Source organism: Cryptomeria japonica, chromosome 9, assembly GCF_030272615.1.
Source record: "Cryptomeria japonica chromosome 9, Sugi_1.0, whole genome shotgun sequence".
Taxonomy (NCBI): domain Eukaryota; kingdom Viridiplantae; phylum Streptophyta; class Pinopsida; order Cupressales; family Cupressaceae; genus Cryptomeria; species Cryptomeria japonica.
In genome coordinates this window covers 55,445,043-55,465,002 of record NC_081413.1, presented here as the reverse complement: position 1 = coordinate 55,465,002, position 19,960 = coordinate 55,445,043, and the positions used below count along the sequence as shown (strand labels likewise).

The window sequence follows — 19,960 nt, the reverse complement described above, 5'->3', positions numbered from 1 at the left end:
TCGGTGCAATCCTCTCCAAGTAGGTTCCGGTCCTCTTAGCCTTTGGATCGAGAGGCGAGGCAATAAGGGTTGAAGCATACCCTTCTAGCATGTCAAACATGACCTCATAGCCCATAGGCTCCACTTCCTCCATTCTAGGCTCAATAGCCTCCATTAGACATTTGTCCACCTAAATAGTGAAACAGTTGTCATCTTCGTATTTCTTCACTATGTCACCTAAGATTCTTACCCTCTGACTCATCTTTCTTCTGAACTCATCAAAATATTTCCACACTAGGTGCAGAAACTGGTTCCTCTTCCGACAATATTGGTTTCTTCTTCCATGTTTTCTTCATGTCTCCTTGAAATTTTTCAACATCTATTTCTCCTTCCTGAGTGATCAGTATATCATCAGATATACTTTTTCTACTTCTGCAGAATCTTACAATGTGACCCGATTTGTTGCAGTGATAGCAAACAAGTCCAGGTGCTCTCCAAGGTCCATTGTACATGTTTCCATTCTTCCTTCTGCATGTTGCAGCAGTGTGACCATGACCATGATAGATCATACAACTTTCTCTCCATCCAGTTGTCGCTTGATGGCCACCACTTATTGACTGATGATTGAAGACATTAAACTGGTTGTGGTTCCGGTTCATAAAAGGTTCAGGACCAGTTCCTTGGGTCCTCTGAGGATATCTTCCAGTGTTATCCATTACAGACTTGCATTCAAATGCTCTATGCCCAAACTTGTTGCATGCATAACAATGACCATTGAACTTATTGGATCTAGGTACATTGTTGATTTAATAAGGAAAATTATTGTAGGCTTTGCTCCTACATACATTGGCAGTGTGTCCTTCTTTAAGATAGTTAAAGCAAACAGGTTTGAATTTTTGTTTACCTTTTCCTTTGAGTGTCGATTGCTTCTTTGATGCTTCAGCATTTGTTCCTAAGGATTCTCCTTCCTCATGTCTAGAAAAACCAAGACCATTGGTATTCTTTGTCGGTCTAGATGACTCAAGCTTTTTCTCTAGCTTGACAGTACTTTTGCCAAACTTAGCAAGTATTTCCTTTGACTCAAAGAGTTCTTTGGAAATAGCAGTGTTTGTCTCCATTAGACTTGCATTTTCTGAGATGGCAATGTTTATTTCTCCTTGCATGTCTTCTTTTTCCATTTTTCTCTCATGTTTCAACTTGGAGATCTCATGATCTATGTCCTTTACTAGATCTTCAGCTTTTCTCCGGTTCTCAAGCTCTTGACTAAACCGAATAGTCAGTCCTTCCAACTCCTTTCTTAGATTGGAGTTTGAATCATTCAGCTTATTCACTTCAGCAATCATGGCTTCCATGTTAGCTTCATCTTCAGAACTACTTTCAGATAGTTCCATCAGCCTCTCTGCATGTTCTCTCCTTTTTGCTTGAGATGCCTTGTATTTGACCATAAGATCATCATAGGCTTGCTCAGACTTAGTGAGTCATTGAGTAAGTTCCCTCAAGGTGTATTATCCCATATCTCTTTCCAAGTGGTTAAACTTATAGAAAGGTAGGCTCTGATACCAATTGATGAATACTAAGAGGGGGGGGTGAATTAGTATGCCAAAAACTATTGCACTAAAACACTTACACAGTCTAAAGATAAACCGATAAAGCAGTCTGACAGTCAAACTAGTTACCACACATGCAAACCAAAATGTGAATAAAGCATTCACCCACAAAAGCAATACAACCATAACACAAGATATTTGACGTGGAAACCCAACTGGGAAAAGCCATGGTGAGATGGAACTCACAAGTCACTATCTGCAGAATGGAAACCAGACCGGTTAAGGTCTTATAATGTTCTTCACCAGAACAGATCCTGTTAGGAATCTCAATCTCTGTTAGGAGATAAGTCTGATTAAAGACTACCTTGTTAGAGGATTTTAGATTCACATGTGTGAACCACCTTGTTAGAGGATTTTACAAAGGCTTTGAGGCCTACCCGGTTAAGGGCTACAGACTTGTCAAAGATGTGAGTAATCAACAAGTGTTTGATCTATCTAATAGCACAAATTGCTTGGTTAGATCCAGTATTGCTCACAGCTAATGTATTCTAGCATTACTTCATTCTTCTCTCTCTCTCACAGTTATAACTTGATCTTCTCAAATAAGATCATTCTCACAACAACTCAACTTCCACCTCAAACCCTAGCTCAACATTAACCCTTTCAGCAGCAACTTAAAACCCTAGACATGATGTCCTTTTAAAGGAATCTGATTTCATGTCGGTCCAATAGGATTACATTACAATTTCCTAGGTTCAATGAATCTAGACATACTCAGTAACACGACACAAAAAGCACCATCAATGTGTCGGCACCGTCAAACAATCGGTGGATTGGTAACTCATCATAAAATGTCAGTTGGTTACTCATCATAGAGTATTACCGGTTCATACAAAATATCGGTTGCCGGTTTGACAAAAATGAAGACAGGTAAGAATGTGTTGTGCCACTTTTCTCCCTCGTACCACTTGGGGTCGACATGCCACTTCAGACCGGGAAACACATTCTGTAAAATCACTAGTCTAGAGACTAGTATACAACATACCGGTTGGAACAAATACCGGTTGAGCATGAGCTCATACATATAAAGGGGATCTCAATACAAGTGTGTGTCCATCAATGACAATCACAACATAAACAACAAAAATGCCAACAATTTTCACATACTACTGCAGAGTATCATCTTATTGTGGGTAGGTTCCCACCGTGGTTTTTCCCTTAACCGGGTTTTCCACGTCAAAATCTTGGTTTTGTGTGTTGTGTTATCAATTTTCTTATCTTTTTCATTTCTATAGTTTATCAGATCTATTTTTGTGATTAAGTATGTAGATCCAGTGAAAATTAATTCACCCCCCCCCCCCCTCTCAGTTTTCCTTCATTGATATTGTCAATAGTACATTTCCATTTTGGTCACTGAGAAATGGAATAGTATGCTATACAATGAAGTAATCACTAAGAAGGTCAAAAAGGCAACTTTCCAATTGGAGAAGGACAAAGACCCCAGCCTAAATGGCATCAACACTAGATTTTTCTAATATTTATGGGAGATTGTTGGAACTAATGTGACTGAGGCAGTTCGAGAATTAAGGATGAAGTGGGTTATGCTCAAAGATCTAGACAACACTCTAATCACACTTATTCCAAAGAAATAGAAGGTGGAAACTATGGGTAATTTCAGGCCCATTCCTTTGTGTAATATATCTTATAAGGTAATCTCAAAAGTGATTTCTAAAAAATTGAAATCAGTCCTAAATAACATCATCTCAGAGGAACAAAGTGGGTTTGCACTAGGAAGGCCCATCTTGGAAGGCATTATCATTTCTCATTAGGTGATCCACACTATACGTAAGGCCAAAGTAGAGAGTGATTATCAAATTGGACATTCAAAGGTGTATGATCAAGCAAACAAAGGTTTTCTCCTTCAAGTACTAATTCGATTTGGCTTTGATCCTAATTGGATCTAGTGGGTTCAAGAGTGCATCTCCATGCCCTGATTTTATGTTTTGATAAATGGCACACATTTTGGCTTCCTTCGATTGAGGAATGGGCTAAGGCAAGGAGATTCCATCTCACCTTTTCTCTACATTATTATGGCCAAAGCTTTGGGCAAGAGCACAAAAAGTAAGGAGGGAGGTGGAAAATAGAAGGGTATACATATTGTGCCTTGTATGGAGATCAGTTTTCATCAACAAGTTGCAAATGATACCATTTTGTTTGAGGTCTTCTCTCATAGAGAAGTTTTGGTCATTAAGAAAACATTGCATAAGTATTATGTTGCCACAAGGTAGAAATTCAATTGGCATGAGTTAGTTGTCTTCTTCAACACAACTCCTAGAAAGAAAAGGGTCACAAATAGAATCTTGAATCTCAAAAAGACCTATTTGCTTGTGTTATCCTCAATTTGGAAAAATTGGGGTAACCCTATAAATTTTTAACCAATTTGTAGCTTATATGCTCTATGCATGCTTTTTGAGGTTAATTTGTATCACTTCCCATGTGTGACTTTTTGTTTTGCAACCTTCATTTGAAATTTCTTGGTCTTTTGTGTGTCATGTAAATTCTAAGTGTCTAGGTCCAATTTAGGTTTATAAACACAAATTACACCATTCCCAGTGCAAATTGGGTTTACAAACCTGAATTGGACCTCCTCTCTTTTCCTTGTGTGTTGGACCATGGTGGAGTTCTGGTTCATGAACTCGAACTACATAGAAATTTGGTGGATTTCGGGTTCACCAACCCACACTCCACCTCCCTTGCCATCTTTCCTTTTCTTGTGTGGGTGGTGTGTGGCAGTGTCTAGGACCCCGCCACACACCTTGCAATCATTTGTTATCATCACCAAAGTGTATAGCGAGTTTACAAACCCACCTTACACCGTGATTTGAGTTCTACCCTTTTCAAGTGCATCGTAGGTTTATAACCTTGCCATACACTTTGATCCTTCCACTTAGGTGTAAATCAGACTTGTAGGTCTGACTTACATCTGGTTTTACCTTATGCACTTTTTAGGTGTAGTTCAGACCTATAGGTCCAACCTACACCAATCACATGTTTCTCTCCAAGGTGTAGTTCAAGTCTATGAACCCAAACTGCACCTTTAAGACACACTTTGCCTTAAGTGTAAATCGGGCCTACAAGCACAAATTACACCAATTGTACACACATGTAAATAGGGTTCTTAGGCCCAATTTACACTTGTTCTACCATGATAAAAATGGGGGTTTTGGAAACCCTAATGAGATCAAATTCATCACATGCATGATCCTCTTCAATAGAAATGATCAAGATGGTCAATGAGTTTCTCCTTACAAGTGTTGATGCTTTCCCAATGCTACAATGCTATTCAAATAACCATCTCCAGGGGAAAGAAAATAAAGTTCAAGAAGAAAGACTCTTATTTGGTCTTCCCACCATCCTTAGTGGCATCAAATGCTCCTTGATAATGCAATGACCAGATATGAGATTCCCTAGCTATGTCTTCTTCCTCATCTTGGAAGAGATTAGCAAGATCACTTTGTTCAGATTTAGAGCTCCCCGTTGCTGTATTTGTTGGTGGTGCCTCAAGTACAATCTTTTTTGGTGGTGAAGGAAGCTTCTTTTGATTCCCTTCAGTATAATTATAGATAGTATTTGGATATGGCCTCCTTGGAATGTCTTTGTAAGGGAAAGAGAATACACCTTGAGCTATTTTCTTTTTAAGGGAAAGCAACTCATTAGCCAATCTCTGCACCATGGGATATGTTTCGTTGGTAGATGATGATTCCAAACGAGAATTTTCTTTGAACCCATTTGACTCTATCCTTATCTTACCTGCAAGGATAAGATCATCTTCAACCTCAACTTCTAGGGATTTTTCAACTGAAAGGTCTCTCAAAATTGCCCTTCTTAACAAGAAACTCACCTCAAGAAATTGAGCGTTGATGAAGCAATTTAAATTTTCAGCAGTGGGTTGAGCCATCATTGGAATTTTGTTAGACAACTTGTTAAATTTAGCCACAAACTCCCACATGGGTTCTTGTGGTTATTTTTTCATTTGAGTCAACTGTGCTAACAATGCATGAGCATCTTTTGTAGGCTTGAACCTCTCCTCAAACTTTGTTCTAAGTGTTTGCAATTTTTTTATGGTTTGTGGTGTGAGATGGTAGAACCAGTCAGCAACAATGCCTTGTAATGTCTAAATGAATAACATCACCGAAACATCTTCATGTTCAACTCCAAGAGCACCGCGTGCAATGTAAAAAATAGCAAGATGTGCATTCAAATGTTGTGTGCCATCCCCATAGAACTTGGGGAAATTATTCTGCGAGCCATCAAGAAGAACATGTAGAGGTGGAGTCAAATTCAATGGACCAAAAGCATTCCCCCAAGGACCTTGGGTAGCCATTTTACATGTCTTTGGTGAAAGATTGACAAATTACAAGAAAAGAAATTATAATGAATAGGATGTTGGTATACTTCAACTAAAAGCATGAGGCCTTTGGATGTGTATCGTATTCCCTGCAGAGTCGCCAAAAATTGTTGGGTGAAAATTTTGTAAATTGATGAAGGTTCACAAAATGTGTGTTTCATGACAGCACGTGGGAAGATATCTCTCTGAAGGCAAGATATTAGACCTCCTAATTATAAGGGAAGGCTCCCCCTTTCTACTGCAATTGCTTTCTATTTTACCAACCTATTAACTTTACACTAATCCAAGGTAAATAAAATAACAAAGTTCTCTTCCTTCATAACTAGTTACATCTAATTCTCTTTTAAGAACATATTTTTCCCTTAACTTTAAGAATTTCCCCAAGTTCTATGGGGATGGCACACAACATCTGAATGAACATCTTGTTGCTTTTTACATTGCATGCAGTGCTCTTGGAGTTGAACATGAATATGTTTTGGTGATGTTATTCATTCATACATTACAAGATGTTGTTGTTGACTGGTTCTAACATCTCACACCACAGACCATCACAAATTAGCAAACACTCACAATAAAGTTTGAGGAGAAGTTCAAGCCTACAGAAGATGCTCATGCATTGTTAGCACGGTTGATTCAAATAAAAAAAGATCCACAAGAACCCATGCAAGATTTTGTGGCTAAATTTAACAAGTTGTCTAACAGAATTCCAATGGTGGATCAACCCACTGCTGAAAATTTAAAGTGCTTCATCTGCCTGAGGTGAGTTTCTTGTTAAGAAGGTCAGTTTCCGGAGACCTTGCAGTTGCACAAGCCCTAGCAGTTGAGGTTGATGATGATCTTATCCTTGAAAGTAAGATAAGGATAGAGTCAAATGGGTTCAGAGAAAATTCTCCTTTGGAATCATCATCTACGAACGGAACAGATCCCATGGTGCAAAGATTGGCGACTATCATATCTAGTCAATGCAAACATATGACCCATTAGAGGTGACAAGTGTATTTGTTCGATTCTTCCAAGAAGCGTTGCATCATTTCATGGTATTAAAGTTTGTTCTTCATCTACACCTATTAGTTTATGATCATGTCAAGCATGACACCTTGTTGAAGAAAGGCAGCTAGTTTGGAGTACTAGTTAATGGTTTCATTTAAAGAAATTCTCATTGTTGGTTAGTCTGGTTAGGTTAGTTTCCCTTTCCAATAAGCACACTTGCATAGAGCTGAGTCATGTTTTGTTTTAGTCAATTGCATCATCCTTTTTATTTTCAATACCTTATGTTGCTTGACTATGTATCCTGGAATGGATGGTAAAAGCACTTAGAGTTATGGATTCTACCCCCTTCACTTGTTTCAATGATCAAAGGAAGTTCCCCGATTAGAGCCAATGTTATCCTCAATTTGGAAAAATTGGGGTACCCTACAAATTTTTAACCCATTTGTAGCTTATATGCTCTATGCATGCTTTTTGGGGTAATTTGTGTCACTTCCCATGTATGATTTTCTATTTTGTAACCTTCATTTGAAATTTCTAAGTCTTTTGTGCGTCTTGTAAATTTTAAGTGTCTAGGTGCAATTCGGATTTATAAACCCGAATTACACCATTTCCAATGCAAATCAAGTTTACAAACCTGAATAGCACCTCCTCACTTTTCCATGTGCATTGAACCATGGTGGAGTTTGGGTTCACCAACCTGCATTCCACCTCCCTTGTCATCTTGCCTTTCATTGTGTGGGTGGTGTGTGGTGGAGCTGTAGCCTCGCCATGCATTGAAAGCCATGGTTTGTTGCATGGCAGGTCTACAACCCTGCCACGCACCTTGAAATCCTCTGTTGCCATAACCCAAGTATGGCAGGTTTACAAACCTGTGTTACACCATGATTTGAGTTCGACCCTTTTCAAGTGCATGGCAGGTTTATAACCCCGCCATATTGATGCAGGAGCATCCCCAGTCGATGAGAAATCTTGCATCAACCAAAAATATTTCCTTTCAGTTTGTTCTTGTTTAGTTCTTTGTGCAGTTTTATTTGTTCTTACCGATATGTACCAATAGTTGCTTGTTCTCCATGGAAGATCTTATTTTTGGTTTCCAAATGGTTTCATGTGCTTGATTCCAGATTTTCAGTTCATTTGGATTCTTTTTCGGTCATTTATCGCTTTCGGTTGACTGTTTCTGGGTTTTGGGACAGTTCTTGTGCTTATCGATTGGTTTTCCTTCACTACCGGCATGATTCTTGGCGTGTGGATCCATCTTGGGTCTTGTACGTCTGATGTTCTTTGGCGTGTGGCTGACCTCCCTACTGAACTGCATCACTTGGTTGTTATTTTCTATAAAGATTTATCTAATTCTTAGGGTTGACCTAATTACATGTTTCATTTTCCTGCATTGGTGAATGTAATCTTATGAGGCCAACCCGGATGTGTTTTGGCGGGTATAAATATGATGTTAGGTAATCATTTGTAGGGGGAAGAGGAAGTAGAATTTAGAATAAGGATTGAGATTCACATGTTGTGATCTGATTGATTCTTAGAGTCCCGGTTGATTCTTAGAGTCTTGGTTGGATTGTATCTGGCTTGAAGCCTGCATGTAACCAGTTAATTATCAGATGTTCTTTGATGATAATATAACGATTGTCGTATGATTTTCGGAAGTTCTATGGCTTCAATATGATCTGTTTATGTGAATTTGTTATGTTTTCTTGTTGCTTTTGTTGTGTGTCTCTCGCTGCATAAGTCGGTTGACTCTTTTGAGAGTTTTTACTTTTTTTGGCTGCATTAAGTGGTATCAGAGTTGGTTATGGACTAGCTAGTGGAAGAATCGTTTGCGAACATTGAGGCATTCCTTGGGGTGGATAGACCGCCGATTGGAGGCAGGTTACACGTGTGTTCAATAGATTGTCAAGGGGAGGCAATTGAAATCAGTAGTCAGATCTGCGAGTTGAGGCAGTTCACTGGAGTGGAAGAAGAGATGTCGTCGAGAAGGACAAACCCCTAGAGGATGGAGAAGATGATGGAAGACTTCAAGAATGAAGTGAGGAATGAAATCTGAAATGCTTTGCCTGGTTTGCAAAGAAACCCTGATTCTGAGGATGAATATGAGGAAGCCGGTGAAGAGCTTGAGGAAACTGAAGGACCGAAAGATGAAAGAGAGGAATATTCTTGAGAGCATTGGTGCAAGTGAGTAAAGTACATCAAGTTGAGGTTTCTAACTTTTCTGAAACATTGAACCCAGAGGATCTAATCGATTGGATCGGAGAGTTAGAGGACTACCTTGAGTTTGAGGTTGTCAAGAACCCACAGAGAGTCCGATTAGCACAGACCAAGTTGAAAGGGCATGTTGCCTTATGGTGGAAATAATTGCCAGAAAGACAAAGTGGAGAATGGTGAATTGAAGATCACCCGGTGGGGACAGATGGTTGCAAGATTGAAGGCCAAGTTCATACCGGGAGATTATGAATTGGAGTTGTTCAAGAAGTTGCAGAACCTGAAATAGAGAAACATGACTGTGAAGGAATATACTGAGGAATTCTATAAGGTGGTAATAACATATGGACATAGAGAGATGGACAGAGAAAAGGTGGCGAGGTACATCAATGGACTTTCTTTTAACATCCAAGATGAGATGAGTATGTTGAAGGTTTCCACAGCTGAAGAAGCTTACCAGTATGCTTTAAAGGCTGAGGAGAAGGTAAGAAGAAGACAACCAAATAAGGGAAAGGATAAATTCAAGATGAGTGATAGTATGAAGAAATTGGTTGAATTAGAGGAGTCAAAACCTAAGTGGAGTAAAGAACCGAAACAGAAGACACCGAGGAAAGGTAGCAGTAGTACCAGTAGGGAATTCCCTGGCAAATGTTTCAAGTGTGGATAAACCGGACATAGATCCTATGAATGTAAGAAGGGAATGGAAAGAATTTGTGTGGCAAGTGAAGAACCAGATGGTACTGGATCTAACTGTGCACCAAAGCAAGGAAAAACCCTTATGTTCAGAAGAAAGGATACGGATCTACTCAGAGGAAGAGTCTTTTCCAGACTGTATGCAAATCAGGTGGTAAGTGTTGCAAGGTCATTGTGGATAGTGGAAGTACTGATAATTTATTATATGAGGAGATGGTAGTAAAGCTTGGACTGGAGAGGCTTAAGCATCCTTGTCCTTATGATGTGAGTTGGTTGCAAGATGATGAGAAGATAGAGATAAAGGGATGGTATTTGGTGAGATTCAATATTGAGCCTTTCAGAAATGAATTTTTATGTCATATTGTGTCTGTGAGTGTTTGTCATGTCTTGTTGGGAAAGCCTTGGCAGTATGATAGAGGAGCTATTTATGACTGTAGAAGAAACCTAGTTACTATTGAAAAGGATGGGCAGAAGTTCACAATGATTTCTTTAAAGGAGAAAGAGAAGGAATTGAAGAAACAAAGTCCTGAGAGAAGTTGCACTATTGAGAAACCGGTGGTAGGGGCTATACCAGAAGGTTCGATAGAACCAGTTGTAGAGGTTATACTGGAGGATGACATGGGTTTGCAGAGGGGTCTGATAGTTGAGCCTGATGGATAGATGGAACCAGTCAACAGAGAGCTTATGGTGACAAACCGAATGAAGTCCTATGGCAAAATCAAATTAGAGTTGCAGAAATAGAAACAATGTGCAAACATGAAGAAAGGAAAGAGCAACAAAGGGAGTCAGAGGTTAGAGAAGTTAGTCGAGGCACCGGAGGAGCTAAAGCAGAGGTTGGCAGATAAGGAAGATGTTTGGATCATAAATGAGCATGGGATCTTCATTCCGAATCTTTTTAGATGTTCATGAGTTGCCTCTCATGGAACATTTTTTTTCTACCTGGGTTGTCTTATGCAGGAGCATCCCCAGTTGATGAGCAATCTTGCATCAACCAAAAATATTTCCTTTCAGTTTGTTCTTGTTTAGTTCTTTGTGCAGTTTTCTTTGTTCTTATCGATATGTACCGGTAGTTGCTTGTTCTTCATGGAAAATCTTATTTTTGGTTTCCAGATGGTTTCATGTACTTGATTCCATATTTTCAGTTCATTTGGATTCTTTTCCGGTCAATTATCGCTTCTAGTTGACTATTTCTAGATTTTGAGACAGTTCTTGTGCTTACTGGTTGGTTTTCCTTCACTACCAGCGCGATTCTTGGCATGTGGATCCATCTTGGGTCTTGTCTGATGTTCTTTGGCATGTGGTCGACCTCCCTGTTGAACCGCATCACTCGGTTGTTATTTGTCAGAAAGATTTATCTAATTCTTAAGGTTGATCTATTTACACATTTCATTTTCCTGCATTGGTGAATGTAATCTTATGAGGCCAACCCGGATGTGTTCTAGCGGGTATAAATATGATGTTAGGTAAACATTTGTAGAGGGGAGAGGAAGTAGAACTTAGAATAATAATTGAGATTCGCATGTTGTGATCTGGTTGATTCTTAGAGTCTTGGTTGGATTGTATTTGGCTTGACGCCTGCATGTAACCGGTTAATTACCGGATGTTCTTTGATGATAATATAATGATTGTCGAATGATTGGAAAAAGTTATATGGCTTTAATATGATCTGTTTATGTGAATTTGTTATGTTTTCTTGTTGCTTTCATTGTCTCTCTCACTACATAAGTTGGTTGACTCTTTCGAGGGTTTTTATCGATTATGGTTGCATTGCATATACTTTGATCCTTCCACTTAGTTGTTAATCAGACCTGTAGATCTGACTTGCACTTGATTTTACCTTATGCACTTTTTAGGTGTAGTTCAGACCTATAGGTTCAACCTACACCAATCACATGTTTCTCCCCAAGGTGCAGTTCAGGTCTATAGGTCCGTACTACACCTAGTCTTTATTCCAAGTGTAGTTTAGGTCTATGAACCCGAACTACACCTTTGAGCCACACTTTGCCTTAAGTTTAAATTGGGCCTACAAGCCCGAATTACACCAATTGCACACACACATAAATAGAGTTTGTAGGCTTGATTTACACTTGTTCTACCATGATACAATGGGTGTTATGGAAACCCTAATGAGATCAAATTTGGCACATGAATGATCCTCTTCAAGTATAAATGATCAAGATGGTCAATGAGTTGCTCCTTACAAGTGTTGATGTTTTCCCAATGCTACAATGCTATTCAAATAACCATCTCCAGGGGAAAGAAAATAAAGTTCAGGAAGCAAGACTCCTATTTGGTCTTCCCACCATCCTCAGTGGCATTAGACGTTGCAAACACTAGATGATTTTGAAATACAAGCTTCCTGACAACAATATGAAGATTTTCTAAAAAATAATTATCATAATAAAGATGTGTCTCTGGATACTTAGTCATTTTTATGCATCTCTAGTGTAGTGGCATTTTGTAATTTCAATCGACACTCTAAGTGTCATTTTATAATAAGATATTGACACCTCGGGTTTCATTCTATGTATGCTCTAGTACACATGTAGGACTGCACGTGTCCTAAGCCAAATAGGACTCTACATTTGACTTGGTCACAAATTAGTTGTAACTTTCCTAGTTTCATGTTGCACCTCTCCTCTATATATATGAGAATGCTCATTGTAATAAGGATCTTTTTTCCATCTTTGTTTATGCAACAAAACTCTGCCAAAGTGAAGAGCAAATTGAGAATTGGTGTTCATTTTGTAAACTTGCAATCTAATCAAAAAGACAGAAGCTTGGCATTCAGACTTTATTTTGAGTACAGTCTTTTATGTGGTATGAATCTTCTTATGTCATTGGTATCATATGTTCTTGAATGATTAAAGTTGGATATAGTTGTTGGTGTTGAATATTATAGAGTTTTTGATTCTTTACAAGTAATCTTTGAGTTACTTTGAAAATTTAGGAATTGGAAATTAGTTGAGAGAAAGTTGCTTTAAGTCTTTGAGATTTTACAAGTTATATCTAGAGTTTTTATTATAAAGATAAAAAGTAAAGTCTTTGTTCTATACGGTTTATCTGGTTAGAGTAGAATATCTTTTAATATATTTGTGAGTCTTTGAGTTGACAATATATTAGGGTTATAGTGGTTGATAGGAGTTTTAGTGCATAAAATAATCTTTGAGTTCTTGGGTGTATGTAATTCCCATCCGTAGGTCATTTTCAGAAAAGGGGAAGTAAGGGAAGACTTTGTTCTTTCATGGACACTTTACTGTCTAGGTAGATAAGTTTAATATTGTTGGATATTGTTGTTGGTATGTTGCAAATATGTGCTCTAATGATATCTATGAAATGTTTTGTCATTGATGTCAACATATTTTCTCTGTCTAGTGCAGTGGAGTTCGATTAGTTGGTTCATGTTGTATATCGATGATCAGTGTTTACGGATTAAAGAGTTTGTAGAGTGATATCTCTAGTTGATTCAATGCAAGTGTTAGAGGTATGCATGAAGATTTGAGTGAGTTATGAGCATTTGTGTTGTGGCTATTTTTTTTGGTTCAGTATTGCAAGTGTTCATTATTTTGCTTTGCATTGCTCCGCAATTTAATATCTTGTTTTGCAAATTTATAATTATGTTTGGGATGTTAATGTGTGTCCACAATTCAAGCGGTTTGTGGTTTGGAGCTCCGCAAGTGATTTTTTTAGGTTGACAATCGGTTCAGTTATTGTTCTTGAAGTTCGGTATGATGATAACAATGATTCTAGTAATTTGAGTTGGTGTGGATGTTGTGGTAATTCATGTTGATTGTGGATGTTTCTAGATCGTGTGTTATTCGTGTTAGTGGTCTGCATTGATCGGTGAGTGCGTTATTAATGATTTTCTTTAGTCCAATGGTGTTCTTCATGTTCTTGGCCGCCATGATGATTGTAGCGTGTTGTGGATGTTTGATGCATAATTCTTGGAGGTGTTTCATATTCGAGGTGGTGATTTTGGTCCATGTTATGTCTTAGCCGACATTGTTTTGGTCTGCATGTGATATTGTAGCGTGTATGCTTGTATTTTTGTAATTAGGAGATATGTGTTAAGCCGACCTTGATGATATTGATCCAAGGTTGATGTCATGTATAAATAAATGTAATATCTTTGTAATTGAGTGTGTCATGGATGAGTGTTGTGTGTGAATAATGTATTAACCATTTGGAAGCAGAGCAAAAGAGTGGATAAGTGTGAGAGATGTTATGTACTTAACTAGAACTATAACTAGGCATTGAGGATGCTATTTCTCAGTTCATGATTTTCTCGAAGTAATCTAAATCTATTTGTATGGCAGTGAGCCTTCCCAGGGTTGTTTCCCTTTGTTGTTTTTGAGCAGTGTGCTTGAATGCATGTGCATTCCCCGTTGTAATATTTCATATACTTCTAACAGGGCATCAAATTGTGGTTAGGTTCCCACCGTGGTTTTTCCCTTGACCGAGTTTCCCACGTCAAAAATATTGGTGTTATGTTTGTTCATGTTGTGTTGTTGATTTATGTTTTCACTATTAATTATCAGATCTGAGATTAAAGTTGCTATAAAATTTGGTGACAACTGATTCACCCCCCCCCACCCCCTCTCCCTCTCTCTCAGTTGTTTGCCCTATTTTAATCAAATATTACTACAAGTTTTCAAGTTGATCAAGTTAAGGGAAAAATTTGCTCTTAAAAGTGAATTAGATGTAACTGATTCTCAAAGAAGAGAACTAAGTTGTTATTGTACCTTGGATTAGTGTAAAGTTAACAAGTAGGTAAAACAGAAAGCAATTGTAGTAGAAAGGGGGAGTCTTCCCTTATAATTAGGAGAGGTTTTATCTTGCCTTCTGAGAGATATCATCCCATGTGCTATCATGAAACACGCATTTTGTGAACCTTCATCAGTTTACAAAATTTTCACCCAATGGTCTGGTAATTTTTTGGGACTACCTCTCTTCGTAGGTCTCAAATAATATAAATTGTGGAATCAGCTGACTAGTAATTGTATTAGCAAAGCAAGCACTTGGAAAGGTAAATGGCTAACTAGGGTAGTCAAATAACTATTGCTTTGGGCAGTCCTAGCAGCACTACCAAATTATGTGATGTCTTATATGAAGCTCCCCAAAAAGGTAAGTGAGATTTTAAACTAAACAATGAGGCATTTTTTTCTGGAGTGGAAGTAATGAAAGAAAGAAAATTCCCCGTATAGCTTGGGACAAGATCTACGAACCTAAGGAGGTCAGGGGCATGGACTTTAGAAACATGTCTTATATGAATTTGGCCCTAGGGGCTAAACTTGTATGGAAAATGTATTGCAATAGTCAACAAAATGGTCGTGTCCTTCAAGATAAATATCCAGATTCTCCCTATTCCACCCAAATCCTCACTATTAGGGATCCCCCTAGCAGATATACGATTTGGAACTTCATCTCCTCTTTCGGGTTGATTGTCAGCAATGATGTAACTTGGAACATTAACAAAGGGCCAAGGGCCTCCTTTTGGACTGATTCATGGAATAGCCATGAAATCATTGACAATATACAAAATATGGAGGCTTTGAAACAAATTTCAGTGGAAAAATGGGGGCATAAAGTTAGAGACTATGTGAAGCACTATAGAGCACAAGGTTTGTCAATTGGATTTGGAGTAATCTAGGAGACATAGATGCTTCAACAGATCAAAAAATAAGTCTACAGAAGTTGTTGGATGCATGACCTATTTCGATTTTAGAAGAGAATGATAAGTTGATATAGTGTGGTGGGAAGACAGGCAAATACTCAATGAAGCTTGGTTACAAAATTCAAGAGGATTTCACTCAAAAGATGAATTTGACAACCAAACTAGTATAGAATAGTAAGTGCCTTACCAAATCAGGGGTGTTTGTGTGGGCTTCACTTTAAAATGGAATTCTCACAAGGGAAAGGTTTAAATAATTAGGAAATCCTAGCCAAGAAAATGTTGCATCTATAAGTCAAAAAAAGAAACAGTGGATCACCTTCTTTTGAAGTGTGATATGGCAAAAAAATTATGTCATGACATCATGAAGAAATTAAATTTGCAATGCCTACTTCCCAACAATATTCAAGACCTTTTAATCATGTGTCCTAGACTCAAATGGGGACGTGTCTTCAATAGGATTTGGATCTCTCACCATCTATCATCATCTAATAAGAGATTTGGAAAGAATATAATAGGAGATTATTCCATGACAAAGCATGAACTAAGGAAAGACTCTTGAGTAAGATTGAAACAAGTATCATAGAGACCACAAACAACACAGCTAGAAACTAGAGTTTAGGGAAGAGTACATTTACAAATTGAAATTTGATAATGAACAAGAAATGGATTGACCTTTAAGTCCACCCCCACCCCCACCCCCATTTATGGATTCGAATAGGTTATTTTTTAAGAGGGCATGAGGAAGGATGTGAAGTGGAAGTCTCCTAATGAGGGCTTGGTAAAGATAAACTTTGATAGGGCAGCCAAAGAAATCCTAGTTTGGAAGGTGTAGGATGCGTTATCGGAGACCATGAAGGAAAAAACTTCAAGCTACTTGGCAACAAAAAGTTAGGCACAGCTACAAATAACAAAGCGGAATTTCAAGCAATGTTAATAAGAGTAATGGTTGAAAGAAGATTGGGTTTTTCAGGGGATCCATTTAGAAGGGGACTCACAAAGAGCTATCAATATGATTCGGTTAGGAATAACTCTAAAATAGAAATTGGACGGTTGGCAAGATAGATTTTAAGTTTTTAACGGTCTTAGCCTCCTTTGAAAATTTTATTGTCTCACATATATGTGGGGAAGGCAATGATGTGGCATATGAGGTGGCAAAAACTTTGGTTGAAATGCCATCCATGAAGGCGGAGGTCACTTCAATCATGGATTGGAATGTAGCTTGTTGTCACGTCATGTGAAGTATGTTGATTCACATGCATTTAATCAAATGGCACCATAGTGGAGGCATTCATTTAATTAACGCGAGCATTAGCATACACCCGATCTTTAAAAAGAGAACAATTGCAGAGCGTTATGATGTAACAAGCGGGTCCAATCATGGACTCCACCATTTGTCTCAGGGCAAGGAAATACCAATCGGCTTTTTTCAGAGATGTTCATGAACGTAGGTTGATGGAGGTGTTTAATACTAAGATGGGAGTTATTTTGCACGCAATAAGAATGGTGCTGGGAGATGGCTACCTAAGTGGAAATGGATGGTATAGAATGAATTCTGACTTGGCCTCTATTTTCTTGGTGATCTTGTTGGACTCTAGTTGTGGGGTGTGGGAATGAGGGTGGCAAAGACTTTGCATTGGTCGTGGAGGAACCCGAAGAAGAAGAGAATATGGAAGAAGATGGGTAAGTGGGATGGATGTTGTGAGCTGTGTTGGTACCTTCCATGGGTGCCAGTTTTTTAAAACTTGGTTTTGTAGCTAGCCTATGTTAATGACCTAGTACTAAATTTTGTTCATAATATATGATGTAAATGAAATGTGAAGCTAGGGTGGGCCATATAAATGGTCGTCATATAGGTTGATAGTTGTTGGTATCAATTAGATGGTAGGATTAGAGGTAGTTTGTTGTGTTTCTTTTGTAGTTTGGTTATCATAGAAGCTTTTGAAATCTTTTTTCAAAAAGAGGTTCTAATTGTAATTCTCTTTTTGAATTAAAATATACGAGTGTGGATCATATAGTAATACACCATATTTATTATAACACCATATTTAGTAATTCACATTAACCAATCAAAAAATATATATTATAATATTATATATAGTAATACACTATATTTATTATAATATATGCTTAATTTTTATTTTATTTTATCTGGGGTGTCCTTGTGACCCCAATTTTGGGGTGATTTAGGGCGAGACTAATCACCAGGGTCAATTGGATGGGCTCTAACAACCCATCCAATAGGTATACTCAATCAGCAAGAGATAAACCTTGGACTTACATGGAAAGAATTTAAAGCCTTAGCACAATGTTACCAACCGTTCGAACTATATGGTGATCACTAATACATATTTAATATCACACCCTATAATATATATAATATAAATATGACATTAATATATAACGTTTAATATATATTATTGTATATTAATTTTTTATATGTCAATTTTGCATGGGCCATATCCAAAATACAAATAGTGATTACATCATTGAGTCGCCAAAAGGCTAAAAAGATGTAGAAATACTACGAATGACCAAAATGCCAAACAATATGTAGAAAGACAAATTGCTACATCAAACCTGTAACCTCCACCACCTCATCCATGATTACTAGCTCTAGTGCCACCACATAACCATCACATGTATTGTCATCAAAATTGTATTCATCTCATTTATATACATGTCAAAAATTGTAGTACAATGTGTCACATCCTCAAAATCAAAGTACAAATGAAACTACAAGGAGTTAGAAGCAATTATGCATCAAAAAATATATCAAATATACAAACCTATACACAATATGGCTCCCCTACTAGCTTTGGGTTGCATTATCATCCTAACCTCTACATGGTGGTGATGATTGGCTATGCTACTAATGCCAAAGTTGTCCTCCCAAACCTAGTTGACCTCCCTATTTTACTTGGTGTCCTCTCTATATAAAATAAATTGATTGCTTCCTTTCTATCACTACCTACTCATAAAGTGCTATATAGTACTCTATCTCTCACACCCTCTCTAAGCTTGTCCTAATAGTCTAGCCACATTCATGTCCATCATTGCCAATATTTGTGGACTTAGCAATCCTTGAGCACAATCCTTCTCTACTCATTGACAATCCTAGGTTATCATTGACTATCCCAAGAGATGATATGTATAGAATTGTAATAGCCTGATTTATTTCTCCATCTCGCATACCTTGATGTATTTACCATTAGAGAAAGAGGTTAAAGGATATTGCAACTATAAAGACTAAGGATAAAAGAATTAAATTTTGTGAAGTTGCCCAAGGCAACCAAATTTAACATTATATAGATGGATTACCAATTATAAATGACTAATGATAATGATATGTAATTTATAAACTATTAAAGTGAAAGATTGCCAAATATCGTTCTATAACATGTTATTTTTCATTAATCAACCATTCTAAACTGAAGATAAATAGGGAGGGGTGTTGGTCTCCTCCTCCTCGAGGAGTTTTGAAACTCAACACAGATGGTTCTTCTCGAGGAAACCCTAGTCATGCCGGTAATGTTCAGTTTATATTTTCTGTTTATAAGGGTCTTCGTACTAAAAATTCGATGGAGGCTCTTGTCATTTTATATGTTGTGGAGCGTCGTTGTCATCTTGGGTGGAGAAGGATTATTTGTGACTCTAATTCTCAGGTGGTGGTGAATTTGTTGAATAAATGGACTTTAGATGATGTTAGTTGGCATTTAGCTTCGGTTGTTAAACAGATTCTTAATTTGTGTGCTTCTTTGGATTCTATTACTTTCAATCATATTCCTAGAGAATGGGACAGAGTAGCAGATTGTTTGGCCAAATGGGCTTCTGATCATATGCAAAATTGGAACATTGTGGATAGGGGTCAATTACCTCTGGATTTGTCTCAAAAGTTGGACCACTTAGTGGAGCTTGGCAAGGCTATGTAAAGCCCTTGTTGTGTATTTATTCTGGTTTGAATAAATTTTTACCCCTCTTTTATGTTAACTGAGTACACACATACAAATTTGGCATACATGCCAACTCAAAATAACTTTTATAAAATGTGGCATATGTCATTTCAAGATCTATAGACAAAGCACAGGTCGAATAGCTACGTATCAAATCCTAATTGTCCAATTGACCTTAGATGTCTCAAGAAATCCTAAATTTATGATGGATCATCAAAATATAGCCTCTTCATGCCACTTGATGGATGCAAAGTTGGTTGCAAAATAACAAATCAAACCACAAATTTTATCAATTAGCTCAATGGTAATTAAATTAGACTACAAAATAGAAACGTATCTACTATAATTTATTTTAATTTAACATCTAAATCACTATACTAAACTATAATTTCTCTAAACTATCAATTAAACTAAAATTAAATTCTTGATTACCTTGACTCTTTGTTTCTTTTCTAACATATGTTCTACAATGAAGATCACCTAGGATGATCGAGAGTCCTTAAATATTGTA

General features: G+C 37.5%; 1 protein-coding gene across 1 annotated transcript; it reads left to right on the top strand.

The window, feature by feature from the left end:
- Positions 1-10,571: 10,571 nt before the first annotated feature.
- LOC131858265 (uncharacterized) lies at positions 10,572-19,428 on the top strand. The gene is made up of 2 exons (XM_059211457.1): positions 10,572-10,658; positions 18,934-19,428. Exons 1-2 carry the CDS (start codon positions 10,572-10,574, stop codon positions 19,426-19,428), a joined length of 582 nt encoding a protein of 193 aa, XP_059067440.1.
- The last annotated feature ends 532 nt before the right edge of the window (positions 19,429-19,960 follow it).

Bases quoted from the DNA above. Each gene is read 5' to 3' on its own strand.
- LOC131858265 (XM_059211457.1), top strand. From the start codon at position 10,572: ATGTGCAAACATGAAGAAAGGAAAGAGCAACAAAGGGAGTCAGAGGTT. The intron at 10,659-18,933 runs GTTGGCAGATAA...TCTAAACTGAAG, and splicing joins CCGGAGGAGCTAAAGCAGAG to ATAAATAGGGAGGGGTGTTG.